Here is a 21066-nt window from a genome sequence, read left to right on the forward strand (position 1 = left end):
CAAGGAGAAGATTAAATGAATGATGATATGAACAAATACTCAAAAAACCAAAACACCTTCAGTTCAATAACAGATTTTGATGTCATGTTCATATTTGATTCACAGGTGTGTTGTTTTTATTTTGATCCTCACTGATCAGGAACATTTTCAGATTTTGGTATTTAGATTATTTTATCTTGATATAGATTCAGTGGATTTGCTCCACTTCTAAGGTCGTCAAGGTCATGAACAGGACTTATCCTGGTATCTGTTAATGGCCCACGTTTGTTCTTTAGTTAAATATATATTTGAAAGTTGAACACAACATGTATGCGATAGCAGTAGGACACAAATTTGTGATGAATCACTTTATTGTGTGTGTGTGTGTGTGTGTGTGTGTGTCCTCAGTGAACTGTATCAGTCTCTGCAGTATCTTCCAGCTGCAGCAGTCAGTTCAGTTTCTGTTCAGTCTGACTGAGGGAGGTTTTTGTACGACTGTTTTTCACTGTGTGAACACAAGCTGACTGTTGATAAGATGAAAACTCTTACAGTAATAAACTGCTGCATCTTCAGCCTGGACTCCACTGATGGTCAGAGTGAAGTCAGAGTTTGATCCACTGCCTGTAAAACGAGCTGGAATCCCTGATTGTCGAGTGCTAGCATGGTAAATGAGCAGTTTAGGAACTCCTCCATCTCTCTGTTGGTACCAGGCTAAAAGATGGTTGTTGTTCCAAACATGAACATCCTGACTGGTCCTACACTTGATGCTCACAGATCCTCCCACAGCAGAGCTCACTGCTCCAGGCTGAGTCACTGTGATCTGTCCTCTGGACTCTGAGGATACAGAGACAAAAACATAAAGCAGCTTCATGGTTTTGTGGGCTTCATTTCAGAGGGACTGATGTTGATAGAGGAGAGGAGTTTGATTCTCTGGACTTTACCTGTGAAGCAGCAGCAGAGGAGAGTCCAGATGAGGACGCAGATCAAAGTCATGTTTTTGATGAGGAGGATTTCTGTGGCTTCTGTTGTGATGAAGGACAGCTGTCAGTCATCCAGTGTTCAACTCTCAGGACTATAAACTCTCCCAGAGCACTGGAGCATGGTGCTGCTGATGCAAAGTGCCTCTCTATGGAAATCATCTGACTGACTTCAACAGAATTACATCACAAGCAGTCATCACAACGTGAATTCACAGGTGTCATTTCGGTCAGTCAACATGGTTTGAGAGACATTTGTAAAAACATCTAAATGATATGATTCATATTTATTCAGAAATGTATATTTTAACATCCCCTGGTCTAGTTTTGTTTTGGTTGCTCTGGCTCCAAGTCAGCACAGACTTGGATCAGTCTCATGATGCTGTTTAGTAATGGATCAATCAAATTAACATTTTACTGAATCTCAAAGTAAGTTTTCTAAATTTCGTCCTGTATTGGAGCAGATAAGATGTGGACGTCTTTGCCACAAGGATACTTCTTTGTTAATTTACTTCTTTTTTTTTCAGAGGCTCAAAAATAACTGAGCAATTGTCTTCAAGCCATTTCATCAACAGATAAAGCCTGTCCCGTCATTATTCTAAGACAAATTAAACAGATGAGTTTTTCAAATTATCTGATTGCATTTATTGGTTGTTAATTAGATCCCTGCATACGAGGTCAAAAGAACTATCAAAATCAACAACCTGGTTCATTTTTAAAAGGAATGATTGTATTGGCCAGCACAACACAAATAAGGCCTAAAAGACCACAGAAGAAAGCTGAAACGAATGAGGACAGAATTCATAGTTTAAGGAAAAATACTTTACCACTTTACACGTCCAATTCATTAGTCTGAAACACTCCCGAAGGGGGAAATGGGCTGGTTTTTCTATAGTGCTTTTCTGCTCTAACACTCTAAACACTTCACATAACTTTCATCATTCACCAATGAAGAAATACAAGCACTTTTTTATGCTTTTCCTACTGGAATGCTTTCTATACAACATTCAAACACATTCAGACTGAGATGGATGCATTGGATGGATGCTTCTGAGCTACAGTAGCCCCAGGTGGCTGTATCATAGTCAAAGTCTACTACCAAGAGATCAAGAGTCATCTTCATGAAAGGAAACTGTTACAAACTGCTGGTTACACTCAAGAACTGGAAGACTGGATTAGACTTTGCCAGAAAAACACTTAAAAAAAAAAGCAAGAACAGTTCCAAGATGAAATTTTATCAGCATAATTGGAAAAGAAAATGATGAAGAAGGAAAACTGATCTGAAGCATATCACATCATCTGTCAAAGATGTTGGAGCCAATTTTACTCATTGGAGTAGTTGGAAAGTCATTGGACAGAATTTTGCAATGCAAATAGATAATGACCCAAAGAAAACTGGCAACCCAAGACTTTCTCAGGTAAAGAAATGGTCAGGTCATCTATTTGTTTGTTTTTACCTCAACAGAGCATGGTCTCCTATTATTAAATAGCCACAAGGCTCAAAATGTGGGTTTAGTGTCAGGGATACAGTTAATTTAAGATTTAGGCTAGGTGTTCAGGATTCATTTTTAAGGTTAAGGTTAGGGTTAGGGTAAGAGGCTAGGGAAAGCATTATGTCAATTAGATGTCCTCACTAAGGTATAAAAAGCATTTATTTGTGTGTGTGTGTGTGTGTGTGTGTGTCCTCAGTGAACTGTATCAGTCTCTGCAGTATCTTCTAGCTGCAGCAGTCAGTTCAGTTTCTGTTCAGTCTGACTGAGGGAGGTTTTTGTATGACTGTTTTTCACTGTGTGAACACACACTGACTGTTAGGATAGTGAAAACTCTGACAGTAATAAACTGCTGCATCTTCAGCCTGGACTCCACTGATGGTCAGAGTGAAGTCAGAGTTTGATCCACTGCCTGTAAAACGAGCTGGAATCCCTGATTGTCGGGTGCTAGCAGAGTAAATGAGAAGTTTGAGGGGGCTTCCATCTCTCTGTTGGTACCAGGCTAAAAGATGGTAGCTCTTCCAAACAAAAACATTCTGACTGGTCCTACACTTGATGCTCACAGATCCTCCCACAGCAGAGCTCACTGCTCCAGGCTGAGTCACTGTGATCTGTCCTTTGTAAATAGTTGTAAATATCTTGATGTATTCTCAACCACCCAGGTGAGGAAATCCCCCAAAATTCTGTTCTTCTGTTCGTAGTGTTTTCAGTGAGAGAAAGTTTCATCACTTGGACGAGTAAAGAAAGCTTTCTCCAACTAATAATGGCACATCCAAAGAAATGCTCAACTCTTTTGGGACAGTTGTAAATACGTTTGTAAATTAGGTAACCCTTTCTCTGGCGGTATATGTTGAACACTGCAGCAGGCTCATAGCAGTGAGCCTTTGTTGCTGAAACCTGTGTTCCCTTGTTTTTCCAGTAGTAGTTTAGGGAAACAAATTGACTTTTTTTACTTTTAGTTTGGCAGAGAAGATTAGGGACCTTTAGAGATCTTTTGTTTGTTATTTTGGCACAGCTCACTGCCAAAGTCAATAAACGGCTGCATTGCATTTACACTTGCTCAGAGATTTTGCTCTTTCTTGGGTGGAGTTGGAGTGTGGAGACACATTCTTGTTACACCGAGGATGTAACACACTTTTGCATAATTTAGTGAGCAGTAACAAATGTCATCTGGGGGATGGGACATGTCCTTCTTTTTATTTTTTTCCTTTGCATGTGTTGCTGTGTCAGTGTTTATTTTTGTTAGAGCATATTGTAGTGTTGCAAGTTTTTGTATATATTGTTTGTGTTTGGGGAGAAGCCCCTCCCTTCCGCCTTCCTCCACTTGATGCTTGATTAGAGACACCTGAAGGGCAGCGAGAGGAGACACTGTAATGACAGGGGATGGAAAGAAGAGAACAGAGAGCTGAACTGAACGGCGAGCCAAACCGAGGGTTAGCAAAAAGGACGCCCCATATTAGAAAACTGGCCCAGTGAGCTGAGAGCAGTCGAGGGTAGTCTCAGTGGGAAACCACAGCTGACAGTGGGTGCTTGACGAAAGCCGACTGTACGTTTGTACCCGGAGCAGCGGCGGGCGGAGTTCAGAGCTCTGGCCTCCCGGGGTAAGTACCACTTGTTAAGATTCATGTAATACCCCGGGAAATTGAGAAGAGTGACTGCCACTGCTCTCCTGTGCCTAGCGGAAGCTCGAGCGGAGCGGCAAGGCGACAACAGAGGACGCGGTCGGCCCGGCTCCCACTGGTGTAATCGGTGGATTCTTCATGGCCGGGAAGTGTGGCTGTCACCGCTTGCGGGGTGAGCCGTGTAGAATTTAACAAAGGACCCAAGATACTGATATTGCAGTGAAGTGAGAGGCTTTATTGAGACTGAGTGATTAACAAACAAAAGGTGAGAGTGACAAGAAACAGAACTTAGAAATAATCTATACTGGGAAAACTAAAACCTAAACAACAAACCTGAACATGAGAGGAGACAACAAGCAGGGAGAATTCACAGGATGATGCAGGGAAAGAACACAGACGAACCAGCAACGCACACCAGAAAACACAGGGCTTATATACACAAAGAGACAATCAGGGAATGAGACACAGAAGGAGGGAACAGCTGGGAGTAATCAGACGAGACCAGACAGGGGAAACATAAACTGAATACACTAACATAAGACACAAACCTTCACAATAAAACAGGAAATACACAAAGGTGCAGAGTGGAGAGAGAGAGTACACTGAGGAGCAGGAGGGAGAACACAGACATGATGGACTGGGGGAAACATGGAATAAAACAAGAGGGGAAACCCAATAAACTAAACAACTTAGGACCGATAGGAACTCCAAAAATAACAAATGAACTTAACATGATACAGAAACACAGGAAACAAAGAACACTGGGTCAAAATGTCCCAGGACCTTGACAGTGGCAGAGCCTGACTCGGAACTTGGGACTTAGCTCATGAACTGAGCACCGTTATGTTTTTATTGTGCTGAGTTTTATGTTTTTAATTTTCTCTCCCCTGATCAGGGTATTTTAGTGTTTATTTTTTATTGACTATTTTAACCGGGTAATACGTCTTCTGTTTCCGTGATCACCCCCTGCTGCTCTCCCCGTTATAGAAGGGGCTCCCTTTTAGCTTACGCCCGTGACGCAAACAGCAAATGATTATTGAGGAGATACAATTGTTCAGCATTTCACTGCACCTTACTGAGTGCTTCGATTTGTATCTTTCATGCTGCTCTGTCCATAAAGATCTATAGATCTGTGTCCATAACAGAGAGTACAAAGACATGCATTTTTTGATTGCCTTTCTTACAATCTAATTTATATAAAGTTGGGAGAAGGTTCTAAGAAAGTTTTGGAAGGTGGAATTTGTTTTGGTCAGCTCAGATCATGCCAACAAGTTTATCAGTCCCTGATGCAAGTATGTAACTTTAATAAATATATGTTATAACCAGTGTTGAACTTGCCCAACACTGTAATTAAGTAATTAATTATAGTTACTAGTTACTTCGTCAAAAAAGTAACTGAGTTAGTAACTGAGTTACAAGATTCTAAAAGTAATTAATTACTTGAAAAGTAACTATTGCGTTACTTTAAAAAAAATGTTTAACCCTCTGGGTCCAGGGTATAATTGGCCATTTTTACCTCCACATTTCACCTTTAAAAACTATTTACTTTGCCTTGTTTGGTATCATCCTTTTCAGCACAACCTCACGTGTCTGAATTTACTGTTATGTTTTCATTTTGACGTACTGTACTAACACAATTGATCTAAAATCAGACAAAAACCATAAAATCCGAGTAGAAAAAGTTATATTTTTTACTGTAACAACCACATACATGTTTAATGAATCATATTTCATAACTTTAAATGCAAATATAAATTGTCAGTTTTAAAATCCTATGCACAAGTTTTGCAAACAACAAAGTTATTTGCAACCATTTACCTGGAGACAGCAGTCGCCTCATTGTTCTGACACACAACACAAAACTATCCACAACACTACACACTAACTACACAAGACAACACATTAACTACACACTCCAAACACGCTAAACGTCACAAATCTCTCACGTCTCAAAAGTCCCTCTCTCTCTCTCTCTCTCTCTCTCCGTCACTCCTAAAACTTCCCCCTCTTCCTAAACAACTAAATGTCATGTTGCCATATCATTTTTTGATTGGTCGACATGGTGCATTTTTCCACCAACACGAAAGGGCTGGGTTTTTTTGTTTGTTTGTTTTTTTAAGCGCTAGCAAGCACTCTCATAAGCAGAGAGATCTTGCTAGCGCTGTCCTTAGACAGTAAACGTGACACAACTATTGAGGAAAAAATGGTGCATATATATTGTTTATCATGACTCTGGTTTTACGTGGCCTATCAACACAATTTAAAAACTGGTATATATCACCTTCTTGCTTTGTCATCTTTAAGTGGTCATGTGATTGGCTTACCACTAGTGATGGGATTTCCGGCTCTTTTTAGAGAACCGGCTCTTTTAGCTCGGCTCACTAAAAAGAGCCGGCTCTTTCGGCTCCGAACCAGCTCTTCAGGTTGTTTTGTTGCTTTAATTAATTTATTATTAACAATAATATAAAATTATGCACAAAAGGAATTACTAATGTAAAAGAAAGTGGTTATATTTATATGTTTATATATAAATATATACAGTGGCCCCTAGAGACAAAACACATACAAACTCCAAAACCCATTTCTAGCGTTAACTGAACTTCCAAAACAGAGCTACATCTGTTTACATTACATTTTATTACATAAAATGTAATAAATAAATCATATAATACAAAAACCAACTATTCACATTTCAACTTTTAACTATTTAAATTTTCAGCTTTTTCCTTTTAAACAAATTTAAAATGAAAAACACAAAACACTGCAAACCACAACACAATTAAATATAAATTAAAATATGAAAACAAAAAGAAGATGCAAATTCTCTGTCATATGGGCCTGCATGAATAAGCTTTCTGAATCCTTTATCATCTGCAACTGAAAATAGTTGTGGATGATTACTATACCTTTCTAATGTGACGTTGTTGTCCCTGGCTCTTTTTCTCTGTCTCTCCCTCCCGCTCTGTTCCTGTGCTACTGCGAGTGTAACTACCGCCCCTCCCCCCTCTGCCCAGCGCAAAGCACAAGGCTCGCGTGCGGAGTGAAGTGGAAAAAAAGAGCGAGAGAGAGGGTGAGAGAAAGGAAAAAAAAAACCCCACAGCTCGCAATAAGGAGCCGGCTCGCATCATTCACATCAAAGATCCGGCTCTAAGAGCCATTTCGTTCGCGACCGACACATGCGATTGTTTTTCCCCCTGAGCTCCAGGTGTTGTGCCAAAAAGTGATCATCGGGCAGAAAGTGATTGCCGTCCGCGGGAGCGCGCGCGGCTGCTTAAAGATGTAGCCCCCAGATTACTTACGTAGACAGCTACTTCCTTACAACTGATGCAGTAAGCTGAAGACAGCTTCAACCGTCTGGTTGTTGAAAAATAGTAACGCTTGTTCTTCTTAGTAACAGTAACAGCGTTGTAACGATAGGAATAGTAATTAGTTAGATTACTCGTTACTGAAAAAAGTAACACCGTTATTCACATCACTGGTTATAACACATGTAGGGAGGTCGAAGTCATGAAGATTCCATGTTATATATCACATATTCTCTCACTTTTTATTTTTATCTCATTTACTAAAGACAATCTTTGTGATGAATCACTTTATTTTGTGTGTGTGTGTGTGTGTGTGTGTGTGTGTGTGTCCTCAGTGAACTGTATCAGTCTCTGCAGTATCTTCTAGCTGCAGCTGTCAGTTCAGTTTCTGTTCAGTCTGACTGAGGGAGGTTTTTGTACGACTGTTTTTCACTGTGTGAACACATCCTGATTGTTAGGATAGTGAAAACTCTGACAGTAATAAACTGCTGCATCTTCAGCCTGGACTCCACTGATGGTCAGAGTGAAGTCAGAGTTTGATCCACTGCCTGTAAAACGAGCTGGAATCCCTGATATTCGCTCATAGGCACGCTTAATGACCAGTTTGGGAACGTCTCCATCACTCTGTTGGTACCAGGCTAAAATATGATTGTTGCTATGAACAAAAACATCCTGACTGGTCCTACACTTGATGTTCACAGATCCTCCCACAGCAGAGCTCACTGCTCCAGGCTGAGTCACTGTGATCTGTCCTCTGGACTCTGAGGATACAGAGACAAAAACATAAAGCAGCTTCATGGTTTTGTGGGCTTCATTTCAGAGGGACAGATGTTGATAGAGGAGAGGAGTTTGATTCTCTGGACTTTACCTGTGAAGCAGCAGCAGAGGAGAGTCCAGATGAGGACGCAGATCAAAGTCATGTTTTTGATGAGGAGGATTTCTGTGGCTTCTGTTGTGATGAAGGACAGCTGTCAGTCATCCAGTGTTCAACTCTCAGGACTATAAACTCTCCCAGAGCACTGGAGCATGGTGCTGCTGATGCAAAGTGCCTCTCTATGGAAATCATCTGACTGACACAATGAAATCATTCGTGCTTTTTCTCTCTGAAATTTTTGTCTGAATTAATGATGTCTTTTCTGTTTTTGCTTAGTTTCCTATTAATCAATATTTAAAATTACTCAAAATTTAATTTGCAATTTCCATATGGATGATGAAGTTAATGTGTAACCTGCCCTTGACCCTATGACAGGTGGGTAAAGCTCCAGCCTCTCTAGAACCCTGTCAGATAAGATCACAGATTGAAATAGAAAGTGTGACATCGTAAATTCTTTTTATTACTTTGATTTGATGCTTTTTTTTTCATATAAATTTGTTGGCCCAACGGCCAATTTATGAAATTATATAGGTGACTAAATATGAAAACTGAATGATCAGCTGTCAGTCATTCAGTGTGTAACCGAATGGCTTATTTATTTATTAATGTCAATAGTAATTGATCAGCTGTAATGAATATTATCCGTAGTGTCCATCTTAACACAAGGTCACACTTCTGAAAAGAAAAATAAATTATTAAAATTCAGACATTTGATCATTTTTCATTTGTCGTTCCTACACTGTTAAAAGAAAAATCCTAGAAAAACGGTAATATTCCAGCAGCTGGGGCGCCAAAATAATACCATAAAATAAAAGAAAATAACTTTATCATAAAAATACGGTTATTTTCAGTAATGACAATACAGTTTGTTGCCCTAATTTTACATGGGATTTTGCCTTTTTCAAGTGCTTTTAAACATTAAATTAGGAACATTTTAATGTGATTAAAGAATGAAATTACCTATAAACAAGGTCAATGAATGTGGCAATATGAATCATAATACGTAAATGTACAGAAATATACAGTTAGTTTAAATAATAATGGATTGCATGCTCTGGGACAGACTGACAGAGGCGAGGCTGCCATATCGCACCATCGGCCCCTCTGGCCATCACCAGTAGGCGGTAGGTGAAGAGTCTTGCCCAAGGACACAACAACCGAGAGTGTCCAAGCCGGGCCTCGAACCGGCAACCTTCTGATTACAAGGCAAACTCCCAACTCTTGAGCCACGATCGCCCTAAATAGCAGTAATAGTAATAATTATTTGATGTTAAAAAAAGTTTATAAGAATCATTTCATATATTTTTCCATAACATTATATTTGAATTTAACAGTTCAATCTTTCAAATAACGGACAGATATTTGTGAAATCATGATACATTTGTGAATGTATTTTAACAATCTAAATATGCATATGTGCAGACAGATACATTTAAAAAACAAGAAAATTATGTTTTATGACATTACAGTGATTTTACGTTAATTTACATTTGAAATGTGAAATCACAGTCTATTTATGTAAATTTAATGATATTCTAGAAGAACAGAACAAAACTGTAAAATACACAGTAAAATACTTTTATATTAGGACTTTTTCTTACAGTGTAAAAGACAAAAGTTTAAATAACCAAAAGTGTTTTCTCACAGTGTTCCTCACATGTGAACAGACGGCTGTACTCCTGCTGACAGTAATAAACTCCTGCACTTTTAGGTTGAACTTCACTGATGGTCAAAGTGAAGTCAGTTCCAGACTGACTCCCACTTAAATAATCACAAACTCTAGATTTACAGGTGGTAGCATCATCAATCTGCAGTTTAGGAGCTTCTGCAGGTTTCTAAAGATATCAGGTGATGTCATCACTAACATACTCACCAAGAGTCAGTACGGGTTCAGATCTGGCAGATCACCATCTTTGGCACTATTAGAATCAATGGACTTTACCTGTGAAGCAGCAGCAGAGGAGAGTCCAGATGAGGACGCAGGTCAAAAGTCATGTTTTTGATGAGGAGGTATTGTGTGGCTTAGTGGCTCTCTATGGAAATGATCTTGGATTGATCTGATGATGGATTGGATTGGATTGACACTACATACTGCCCTGTCACACCTGGAGAAGAGAGACACGTATGTGAGAATGCTGTTTGTAGATTACAGCTCAGCATTCTCGAAGCTGGACAGGAAACTGCAGGATCTAGGACTGAGCAGCTCCCTCTGCAGCTGGATCCTTAACTTCCTGACTGACAGACGCCAAGTAGTCAGGCTGCGCAGCATCACCTCATCCCCCATCACACTGAACACTGGTGCTCCACAGGGGTGTGTACTGAGCCCTCTCCTGTACTCACTCTACACCTACGACTGCACGGCCACTAGAAACTCCAACATCATTGTGAAGTTTGCGGACGACACTACAGTGGTGGGTCTTATCACCAACGGTGATGAGACGGCCTACAGGGAGGAGGTCAGCGCCCTGACCCACTGGTGTCAAGACAACCATCTCACCCTCAACGTCGCAAAGACAAAGGAGTTGATAGTGGACTTCCGGAGGTGCAGAGGAGTACACACCCCCATCACCATCAACGGCGCTGCTGTGGAGAGAGTGAGCAGCTTCCGCTTCCTTGGTGTACATCTGGCCGAGGATCTCACGTGGTCGGTACACACAAACAAAACAGTGAAGAAGGCGCAGCAGCGCCTCTTCTTTCTCAGGAGAGTGAAAAGATTCGGCATGAGCCCCCGCATCCTCAGGACCTTCTATCGCTGTGCCATTGAGAGCATCCTCACTGGATGCATCACCACCTGGTACGGCAACAGCACCGCTTACAACCGCAAAGCTCTCCAGAGAGTGGTGCGGTGTGCTGAACGGATAATTGGAGGTGAGCTTCCCTCCCTCCAAGACATCTACAGGAAGCGGTGCCTGAGGAAAGCGGGGAGGATCATCAAGGACTCCAGTCACCCCAGCCATAAACTCTTCAGACTACTTCCATCAGGAAGGAGGTTCTGCAGCATCCGGTCCCGTACCAGCAGACTGAGAGACAGCTTTTTCCATCAGGCCATCAGACTGCTGAACACTTCATAGACACCTCACCCACATTCAACAACATTATGCACTCCACACTGTATATAAATGCCACTTGTTTTGCACATGTCTCAACTACCAACCACTGTATATTTTATATATTTTATTTTATTGTTTAATCTATTTAATTTGTAAAATATGTATACACACACACACACACACACACACACACACGTAAAAAACAAAAAAACAAAAACATATTTAGTATACACATCCAGTAATGCATACACTCTTATATTGTACATATATTTATTACACTCAGATTTAGCCATTCTTATATTTTGCTTGTTTTACGTTATTGTATTTTTGCACAACTCTGTTGCTTGTGAAGCTCGCACACAAGAATTTCACTCACATGTACTGTACCAGTGTACCTGCACATGTGACGTGACAATAAAAGTGATTTGATTTGATGATGCTGCGTTTATCAATGAAACTGTCACGGTCCTTCATCAGTGACCCAGTATTTTGTATTTAGAATATTATATATTCTTTAGTTGATTTTTATCATTTCGAGTCTCTTGGTTTCTGTGTTATTTAGAGGTCTTAGCCTTTCTGGTTTCTCTCTCTCTGTTCCATATTCGCTCTGTCTCCCCTGTATCCCCTTGTCAAGTGCACGTCTCTATTCTATTTCCTGTTTTACTTTGACAGTCTGTATTCTGTGTTCAGTGTAGTGAGTTTTGCTTCCCCGTATCTCGTTATGTCAGATTTCTCCCAGCAGTCTCTCCTTCTGTGTCTCATTCCCACTTTATCCCTCTGTATTTTTAAGCCATGTGTCTCCTTGTGTTTGTTGCTGGTTTGTCTGCATGTAATCTGCTGTTTCTCATCTTGTGTCTCATCTCATGTTTATGTCTCAGGCTCCTCGTTCACAGTGTTCAGGTTTTTGTAACGTTTTCTTCTTTCCTCATGTTCTTTTGTTAGTTTATCCCAGTTTAAGTTTTGATAGTCTAAGTCCCACCGTGTTCTCCTTTTGTTTGCATTTTGTCTTTTCATTAAATAAACTCACTCACGTCAGTGCCTGCACTTGAGTCCGTTCTCTCTTCTCTCCACACGGTTGTGACAGAATCATTCATTCATCATAGTATTGAGCAGAGACAGGGAGCTCTTGACCACCTGATGACTGACAGCCACCTCCCCCCTCTCTCCTGGCTTCCACCCCCAACAAACAGCCTGTGTTTCTGATGGTAGCTTTGAGTGTTCTGTGTGAAATCCTGAGTCAAAACCTTCATTAGTGAGTGTGAGTAAATGTGTGTGTCTGGTGTTATGAGTGCTGGCTGAGGTGTTTTTAAATAGTTGTAAATATCTTGATGTATTCTCAACCACCCAGGTGAGGAAATCCCCCAAAATTCTGTTTTTCTGGTCGTAATGTTTTCAGTGAGAGAAAGTTTCATCACTTGGACGAGTAAAGAAACCTTTCTCCAACTAATAATGGCACATCCAAAGAAACAAAATAAACTTTTTTGGGACAGTTGTAAATACGTGTGTAAATTAGATAACCCTTTCTCTGACGGTATATGTTGAACACTGCAGCAGCCTCATAGCAGTGAGCCTTTGTTGTTGAAACCTGTTTTCAATTGTTTTTCCAGTAGGAGTTTAGGGAAACAAATGGACTTTTTTTACTTTTAGTTTGGCAGAGAAGATTAGGGACCTTTAGAGATCTTTTGTTTGTTATTTTGGCACAGCTCACTGCCAAAGTCAATAAACGGCTGCATTGCATTTACACTTGCTCAGAGATTTTGCTCTTTCTTGGGTGGAGTTGGAGTGGGGAGACACATTCTTGTTACACCAAGGATGCAACACACTTTTGTATAATTTAGTGAGCAGTAACAAACAATAAATGATTATTGAGGAGGTACAATTGTTCAGCATTTCACTGCACCTTACTGAGTGCTTGGATTTGAGTCTTTCATAGTGTTCTGTCCATAAAGATCTATAGATCTGTGTCCATAACAGAGAGTACAAAGACGTGTATTTTTTGATTGCCTTTCTTACAATCCAATTTTATAAAGTTGGGAGAAGGTTCTAAGAAAATTTTGGAAGGTGGAATTTGTTTTGGTCACCTCAGATCATGCCAACAAGTTTATCAGTCCCTGAGGAAAGTATGTAACTTTAATAAATATATGTAATAAAAATTGTCAGAGTCATGAAGATTACATGTTATATATCACATGTTCTCTCACTTTGTCTTTAGTAAATGAGATAAAAATGCAATATTAAAATGGGTTCAAATGCTGTGAACCTGCAATGAGAAAAGCAACGGTTTTGAAATGTTCAATAAAGTTTGAATAAAGTTAACAGTGTTTGTGTGTGTGTGTGTGTGTGTGTGTGTGTGTGTGTGTGTCCTCAGTGAACTGTATCAGTCTCTGCAGTATCTTCCAGCTGCAGCAGTCAGTTCAGTTTCTGTTCAGTCTGACTGAGGGAGGTTTTTGTACGACTGTTTTTCACTGTGTGAACACACGCTGACTGTTAGGATAGTGAAAACTCTTACAGTAATAAACTGCTGCATCTTCAGCCTGGACTCCACTGATGGTCAGAGTGAAGTCAGAGTTTGATCCACTGCCTGTAAAACGAGCTGGAATCCCTGATTTTCGAGTGGTAGCAAAGTGAATGAGCATTTTAAGAGCTCCATCTTTCTGTTGGTACCAGGATAAACGGTGATAGTTGCTATAAACATAAACATTCTGACTGGTCCTACACTTGATGCTCACAGATCCTCCCACAGCAGAGCTCACTGCTCCAGGCTGAGTCACTGTGATCTGTCCTCTGGACTCTGAGGATACAGAGACAAAAACATAAAGCAGCTTCATGGTTTTGTGGGCTTCATTTCAGAGGGACAGATGTTGATAGAGGAGAGGAGTTTGATTCTCTGGACTTTACCTGTGAAGCAGCAGCAGAGGAGAGTCCAGATGAGGACGCAGATCAAAGTCATGTTTTTGATGAGGAGGATTTCTGTGGCTTCTGTTGTGATGAAGGACAGCTGTCAGTCATCCAGTGTTCAACTCTCAGGACTATAAACTCTCCCAGAGCACTGGAGCATGGTGCTGCTGATGCAAAGTGCCTCTCTATGGAAATATTCACAGTGACTCCAGCATGACTTCATAAGCAGTCATCACATTGTGAATTCACAGGTGTCATTTCAATCGGCCAACATGTTTCAAGAAAAATGAAAAATGTTATAATTATAATTTTTTGATCTAGGATGCACTTTCGAGGTCCAAATATTTTTCTTTTGAGTCTGTTATTTATTCATTCAGGATCTCTAAGTGTTCTTAACTACAAACTGCTGCAGCTGATTAAAAACAGAATTAAACATTCATTCAGCTACTGCTATAAAAGTCATGATGAATGATATCTTCAGGGCAATGAAACTTTTGGTGTGACTTTCTCCTGGACTGACTCCAACACTGACTTGGATCAGTTTCATGATGCTGTTGTCAGGGTTCCTGGGTTGTTGAACCAGCATTTTCAGTTTGTTTCATGTCTGGTTTATTCTCTGTTTTCACTCCCTGTTCTTTGTGCCAGCCTTTCCCTGTGTGTTAGTTCAATTATGTTCAGCTGTTCACTCACCAGTCTCCAATCAGTCATTATTCAGCCAGTGTATTTAAGTCCTCAGTTTCCACTCACTTACTATCTTGTCATTGATGTTGTCACTGCTGTCTACTCTGCTTGTTTGCCTTTCAGTTCAGTCAGCCAGTCTTCTTCCCTGTTCTGTTCATCCGTTCATCCTGCCATTGCAATAAACACCCTTAATCCTCACCACGGGTCCTGCGTTTGGGTCCCCTCTTCTTCACATCCACACAGCAAACCATGACAGAATGACAAGACCCACTTCAGAGGTTAGATAGCGCCTCCTCACAGTTCGCACCGAGGTCTCCCGCTGAATAAAACCGGTGATGTTAAAAAACACACAGTAGTGGTCAGAGACAGCCAAGTCAACAACAGAGGACACACTGGTGGACAGCCCATGGGTGATGACCAGGTCCAGAGTGTGTCCTCTGTTGTGAGTCGGCTGCGTGACGTGCTGGGTAAAATCCATACAGTGAAGAATGTTTAAGAATTCTTTTGATGTAGAGTCAGAAGGATTATCTATGTGCAAGTTAAAATCACCGGTTAAAATTATCATGTTATATTTTGAGTGTATGTTTGTTAAAAATTCTGAGAATTCCTTGATAAAAGCAGCACTGTCTTTAGGTGATCTATAAATTGTGACAGATAAAACTGGAGGGCTGCTAAAAACAATAGCGTGGAATTCGAAAGTGGTAAAATGGTCAAATAAAATTTGTTTGGTGGTGAGTGTGTTGTTGGTTAAAGATGCAGTCCGCAGGTGGGGGTGGGCCCGGAGATGAAAGCACTCACCTGCAACTGACCAAGGAGGCTGAAGAGTTGGAGGAAGTCCAGCTTCAGCAGCCCAGATTGCTGTTTGGGGATGTCATTGGTGCCGATGTGGATGATGAGCCGGTTGGCCTGTGGGTGGGATGCCAGGATGTTGGGAATTCTGTCCACTATGTCGACAATGGTGGCTCCCAGGAACACCAGCGTGAGCGCCCCCCTCATCCGCACGTTCCTGACGATGGAATCCCCGAGGACCAGCGTTGAGAGAGGAGGTGCCACCGGGGCCTGCTGGCCATCTGAGACACCCGCACCGTGGCACGGGGATGTTCAGGTGGAGATGCGCCAGCCGGACCGTGTGAGTGACTCCCAGGTAGCCGTGCCGTGGGTCCTCTTCTCTGAGGAGCCGGGGTAAAGCACAGCTCTCCGCGGTGAGTTTGCACCACAGCGTCGGGCTGCCCGCCGCGGCTCCGGGGCGTAGTGGTGGAGATGGCGCAGACCTCAGCGACACAGCGGGATGGCGAGGGCTAGGGCCAGAGGAGGAAAGTCCACAGGATCCAGGACATTGAATTTATTCTCCAGTACTACCGCGCCGGAGGGGTGAGGGTGCAAGAGATGGATCCTCCTGGCTCCTCTGCAGCCACCGCGCGTCTCAACCATGGTCCATGCCGCTGGTTGGAGTGGAGTGGAGCTGACCAGAGCCTTGGGTCTGGCCCCTAGTTGAAACGGGCAGAAACACCAGCAACGCAAGTTGAGAGCCTGGGTTGACTGTTGGCAGGATCTTGGGACACAGCAGCTGGGTAGTGCACTATGTCGGCTAGCTCAGTGCTAGTAGCGGTGGTTTGAGCTTTGCCAAGGAGGATCGTGTCAAGTTCGCGTTCAGCCCCCTGTAGCACCTCCTCGGGTGGCTAGGGCTCAGCACGTACCCGCACCTGCACCAGCCCCTTGGGATGATGCAACTGACATCCAGCCGGCACCCACTCCTGTGCCAGCTCCCAGGGCGAGGGCAGCTAAGACACAGTCCACTCCTGCACCTGTTCCGGTTCCTCAGGTGGGGGTGACTGGTGTCCAGCTAGCTCCCGTGCCTGTCCCAGCGCCCAGGGCGAGGGCGGCCAGGATCCCACCTGACCCCTCTAGAGGCTCCCACGCCATCGCCTGCAGCTGCTCCGCCACCGGCGGCTCGTCCATGTCAAGTTTGGTGTCAGCAGCCACCTTCCACCCACTGATTGGACTTCCTCGCCACCGGCCTTCGGACCTGCTCAGTGGCCACCGCTGTCTTCCTCGCAGCCGCCCACTGGACCTGCTTGGTGGCCGCTGCCGCCCTCCTCGCAGCCGCCCACCGGACCTGTTTTGGCCCAGCCGCTGGCCACGTGGTCGCCCAATACAACAGTTTCTTTTTGGAAATTTAAGTCCTCAGTTTCCACTCGCTCACTGTCTTGTCATTGATGTTGTCACTGCTGTCTACTCTTCCTGTTTGCCTTTCAGTTCAGTCAGCCAGTCTTCTTCCATGTACTGTTCATCCGTTCATCCTGCCATTGCATTAAACACCCTTAATCCTCACCACGAGTCCTGCGTTTGGGTCCCCTCTTCTTCACATACACACAGCAAACCCTGACAGCTGTTAAGTAATAGATCAATCACATTAACATACAGTGGCTTGCAAAAGTATTCGGCCCCCTTGAACTTTTCCACATTTTGTCACATGACAGCCACAAACATGAATCAATTTTATTGTAATTCCAGGTGAAAGACCAATACAAAGTGGTGTACACGTGAGAAGTGGAACGAAAATCATACATGATTCCAAACATTTTTTACAAATAAATAACTGCAAAGTGGGGTGTGCGTAATTATTCAGCCCCCTGAGTCAATACTTTGTAGAACCACCTTTTGCTGCAATTACAGCTGCCAGTCTTTTCGGGTATGTCTCTACCAGCTTTGCACATCTACAGACTGAAATCTTTGCCCATTCTTCTTTGCAAAACAGCTCCAGCTCAGTCAGATTAGATGGACAGCGTTTGTGAACAGCAGTTTTCAGATCTTGCCACAGATTCTCGATTGGATTTAGATCTGGACTTTGACTGGGCCATTCTAACACATGGATATGTTTTGTTTTAAACCATTCCATTGTTGCCCTGGCTTTATGTTTAGGGTGGTTGTCCTGCTGGAAGGTGAACCTCCGCCCCAGTCTCAAGTCTTTTGCAGACTCCAAGAGGTTTTCTTCCAAGATTGCCCTGTATTTGGCTCCATCCATCTTCCCATCAACTCTGACCAGCTTCCCTGTCCCTGCTGAAGAGAAGCACCCCCAGAGCATGATGCTGCCACCACCATATTTGACAGTGGGGATGGTGTGTTCAGAGTGATGTGCAGTGTTAGTTTTCCGCCACACATAGCGTTTTGCATTTTGGCCACAAAGTTCCATTTTGGTCTCATCTGACCAGAGCACCTTCTTCCACATGTTTGCTGTGTCCCCCACATGGCTTGTGGCAAACTGTAAACGGGACTTCTTATGGTTTTCTGTTAACAATGGCTTTCTTCTTGCCACTCTTCCATAAAGGCCAACTTTGTGCAGTGCACGACTAATAGTTGTCCTATGGACAGATTCCCTCACCTGAGCTGTAGATCTCTGCAGCTCGTCCAGAGTCACCATGGGCCTCTTGGCTGCATTTCTGATCAGCGCTCTCCTTGTTCGGCCTGTGAGTTTAGCTGGACGGCCTTGTCTTGGTAGGTTTACAGTTGTGCCATACTCCTTCCATTTCTGAATGATGGCTTGAACAGTGCTCTGTGGGATGTTCAAGGCTTGGGAAATCTTTTTGTAGCCTAAGCCTGCTTTAAATTTCTCAATAACTTTATCCCTGACCTGTCTGGTGTGTTCTTTGGACTTCATGGTGTTGTTGCTCCCAATATTCTCTTACACAACCTCTAAGGCCATCACAGGGCAGTTGTGGAGCTGTTTTGCAAAGAAGAATGGGCAAGGATTTCAGTCTCTAGATGTCCAAAGCTGGTAGAGACATACCCTAAAAGACTGGCAGCTGTAATTGCAGCAAAAGGTGGTTCTACAAAGTATTGACTCAGGGGGCTGAATAATTACGCACACCCCACTTTGCAGTTATTTATTTGTAAAAAATGTTTGGAATCATGTATGATTTTCGTTCCACTTCTCACGTGTACACCACTTTGTATTGGTTTTTCACCTGGAATTCCAATAAAATCGATTCATGTTTGTGGCTGTAATGTGACAAAATGTGGAAAAGTTCAAGGGGGCCGAATACTTTTGCAAGCCACTGTAATCAAGATCACAAAGTCGGTTGTCTAACTTTCTGATTGTATTTGAATTGAAAAGGTGTGTAGATTTTTCCCACAAGGATTTTTTCACCAGACACTCAAAAGTAATTGAACAACTGTCTACTACAACCCATTTCATGGAGATATAAGACTTGTTTCCTCATTATTCAAAGATAAATTAAAAAGATGAAGTATTTTCAGTTCAAAGTTAGCATAAGGTCCAGGAAATTGTCAATCAGCTAATAAACTAAATCAAACTTCGAGAGAGATCGAAAAGCAGTACCAGGATGAAATATGAAGTGTACACAGCTATACTCTCTGCTCACATTCAACCAAGTGCTGCAACACTGATTGGACAGCGCTTCACAGTTCAAATGGATAATGGCCCAAACTTTAAAAACCACCCAAGACTTTCTGAGGCAAAGAAATAGGATATTCTTCCATTTTTAAGTCACCTTATTTCACCTCAACAGAGCATGTTTTCCTGTTATTAAATACTAAACTGAATGAAGAGAGACCCACAAACGAACAGAAAATGAATTTGGATTCAGTAAAGGCCTAGTGGAGAATTATGTTGTTGAGTTTGTTTCAGAGTCAGAGAGCCGTGTCTCTCTACAGTCAGAGGTTTTTGTACGGCGCCTCAATGAGTTTGTATCACTGTGGTACACGTTTGGTGGAGGAACCAGACTGAATGTTGGAAGTAAGTTTATTCTGGTTTACTATCAAATACTGTCTTTATATTGAAGATCGATTAACAATTTCTTTTCTGATTTTGAGAGAAAAGCACGTAGTTTTGCACTTGAACAAACCTGCACTTGATGAACATTGTACAACAAGTTTGATGATGGAATTTTGAATTATCCTCTTGTCATGGAGGGTGATTCAGATCTGCTCTGTCAAAGTGTTATGTCTACATTTCAGTCAAATTACAATTGGAAAAAATCAAAAGAAATAAAAATATGATCTCTGTTGTCTTTAGTCTGTAAAGTATTGTTTGAAATTATTTTGAGTTTGTGTGAATTTTAAAAATGCTTTAGATACACATGAAGAGCATTTTGTGTCACTGAATATATATTCTATTTATTTGTTTCCAGTTAATATTAATGTAAGTCATTTACAATATTGATGATTTTAAACTTGTTTTGTAAATGTTGCCACATCTGCTTCTTTTATTTCCAGTGTAGTTTGAACATATTTCAGGTCAAACTGTGTGATGATTCTCTCTGTGCTGATATGCATGAGAGCTTTCTTAAAGGGAAGTGAAACAATGTGTGAGTTAATGACTGGTGGAGCAGAAAAAACACCTGACAGAAACTTCTTAACGGAGAAAATCAGCTCTTACAGTAAAGGTGTCCGACTGTCTGTGGTTTGATTGACAGCTGTGTGCTCCCTGTGCTCTAAGCTGATTGGTGTCTCCTAGGTGATACCCGTCCCATCCTGACAGTGTTGCCCCCCTCCAGTGAGGAGCTACAGCAGGGGACTGCAACAATCACATGTCTGGCCAACAAGGGCTTCCCCTCAGACTGGAGTCTGTCCTGGAAGGTGGATGGCAGTGGCAGCATCAGCTGGGAGGAGAGCAGGAGCCCCGTGGTGCTGCAGAATGACGGCCTCTACAGCTGGAGCAGCACCCTGAGGCTCCCTGCAGACCGCTGGATGAAGGTGGGCTCTGTGACCTGTGAGGCCACCCAGGGCTGCCAGACTCTGGTCTCAGAGCCACTGAGGAGAGTCCAGTGTTCCCAGTCCTGACCTGACTCAACCTGATACTGGTTTAATGCTCTCATTCTCAACTCTGTAACTGTCTCTCCATCTTTCTTTTTAAAGAACAAATAAAGACTAAAACTGTTATTTTCTTTCTCATAATGACAACATTCATGTTTTAGGTAATAAAGATGTTTTGCAAAGTGAATTTTGGTTGAATCAGACATTTTATTTTATTCAAATCTACAAACCTGCACTTGATGAATATATTTTTCATTTCCAAGATTTTAGACCAACTCTGCACTCCAACATGATGTCTTTATTTTACACTGGTAAAATAAAACACAGGCTGAAAGAACCATTAAGGAGATCTGCATTTTGGCAAAAGCTGAAAAAGGAGTTTTAAGATTATACAGGTTATTTTTATGTTTGTTCA

At 42.1% G+C, this 21066-nt stretch overlaps 4 gene segments (V, D, J or C); 1 reads left to right on the plus strand and 3 right to left on the minus strand.

Annotated features, from left to right (window-relative positions):
• Positions 1 to 20777, plus strand: part of LOC109199572 (Ig kappa-b4 chain C region-like) — a 32406-nt gene extending 11629 nt beyond the window's left edge. Inside the window, 2 exon segments of the C gene segment in view lie at positions 19525 to 19632; positions 20353 to 20777. Of these exon segments, the coding sequence occupies positions 19525 to 19632; positions 20353 to 20678 (434 nt within the window).
• LOC112844676 (Ig kappa chain V region 3381-like) lies at positions 467 to 977 on the minus strand. The segment is given in 2 exon segments: positions 467 to 813; positions 921 to 977. Coding segments are annotated over 2 exon segments (384 nt in total).
• On the minus strand, positions 7769 to 8300 carry LOC109199575 (Ig kappa chain V region 3547-like). The segment is given in 2 exon segments: positions 7769 to 8134; positions 8242 to 8300. Coding segments are annotated over 2 exon segments (384 nt in total).
• LOC112844678 (Ig kappa chain V region 3381-like) lies at positions 13656 to 14247 on the minus strand. The segment is given in 2 exon segments: positions 13656 to 14088; positions 14196 to 14247. Coding segments are annotated over 2 exon segments (381 nt in total).
• Positions 20778 to 21066: the final 289 nt, after the last annotated feature.

The sequence above is a fragment of the Oreochromis niloticus genome, unplaced genomic scaffold (assembly GCF_001858045.2).
Source record: "Oreochromis niloticus isolate F11D_XX unplaced genomic scaffold, O_niloticus_UMD_NMBU tig00000736_pilon, whole genome shotgun sequence".
Taxonomy (NCBI): domain Eukaryota; kingdom Metazoa; phylum Chordata; class Actinopteri; order Cichliformes; family Cichlidae; genus Oreochromis; species Oreochromis niloticus.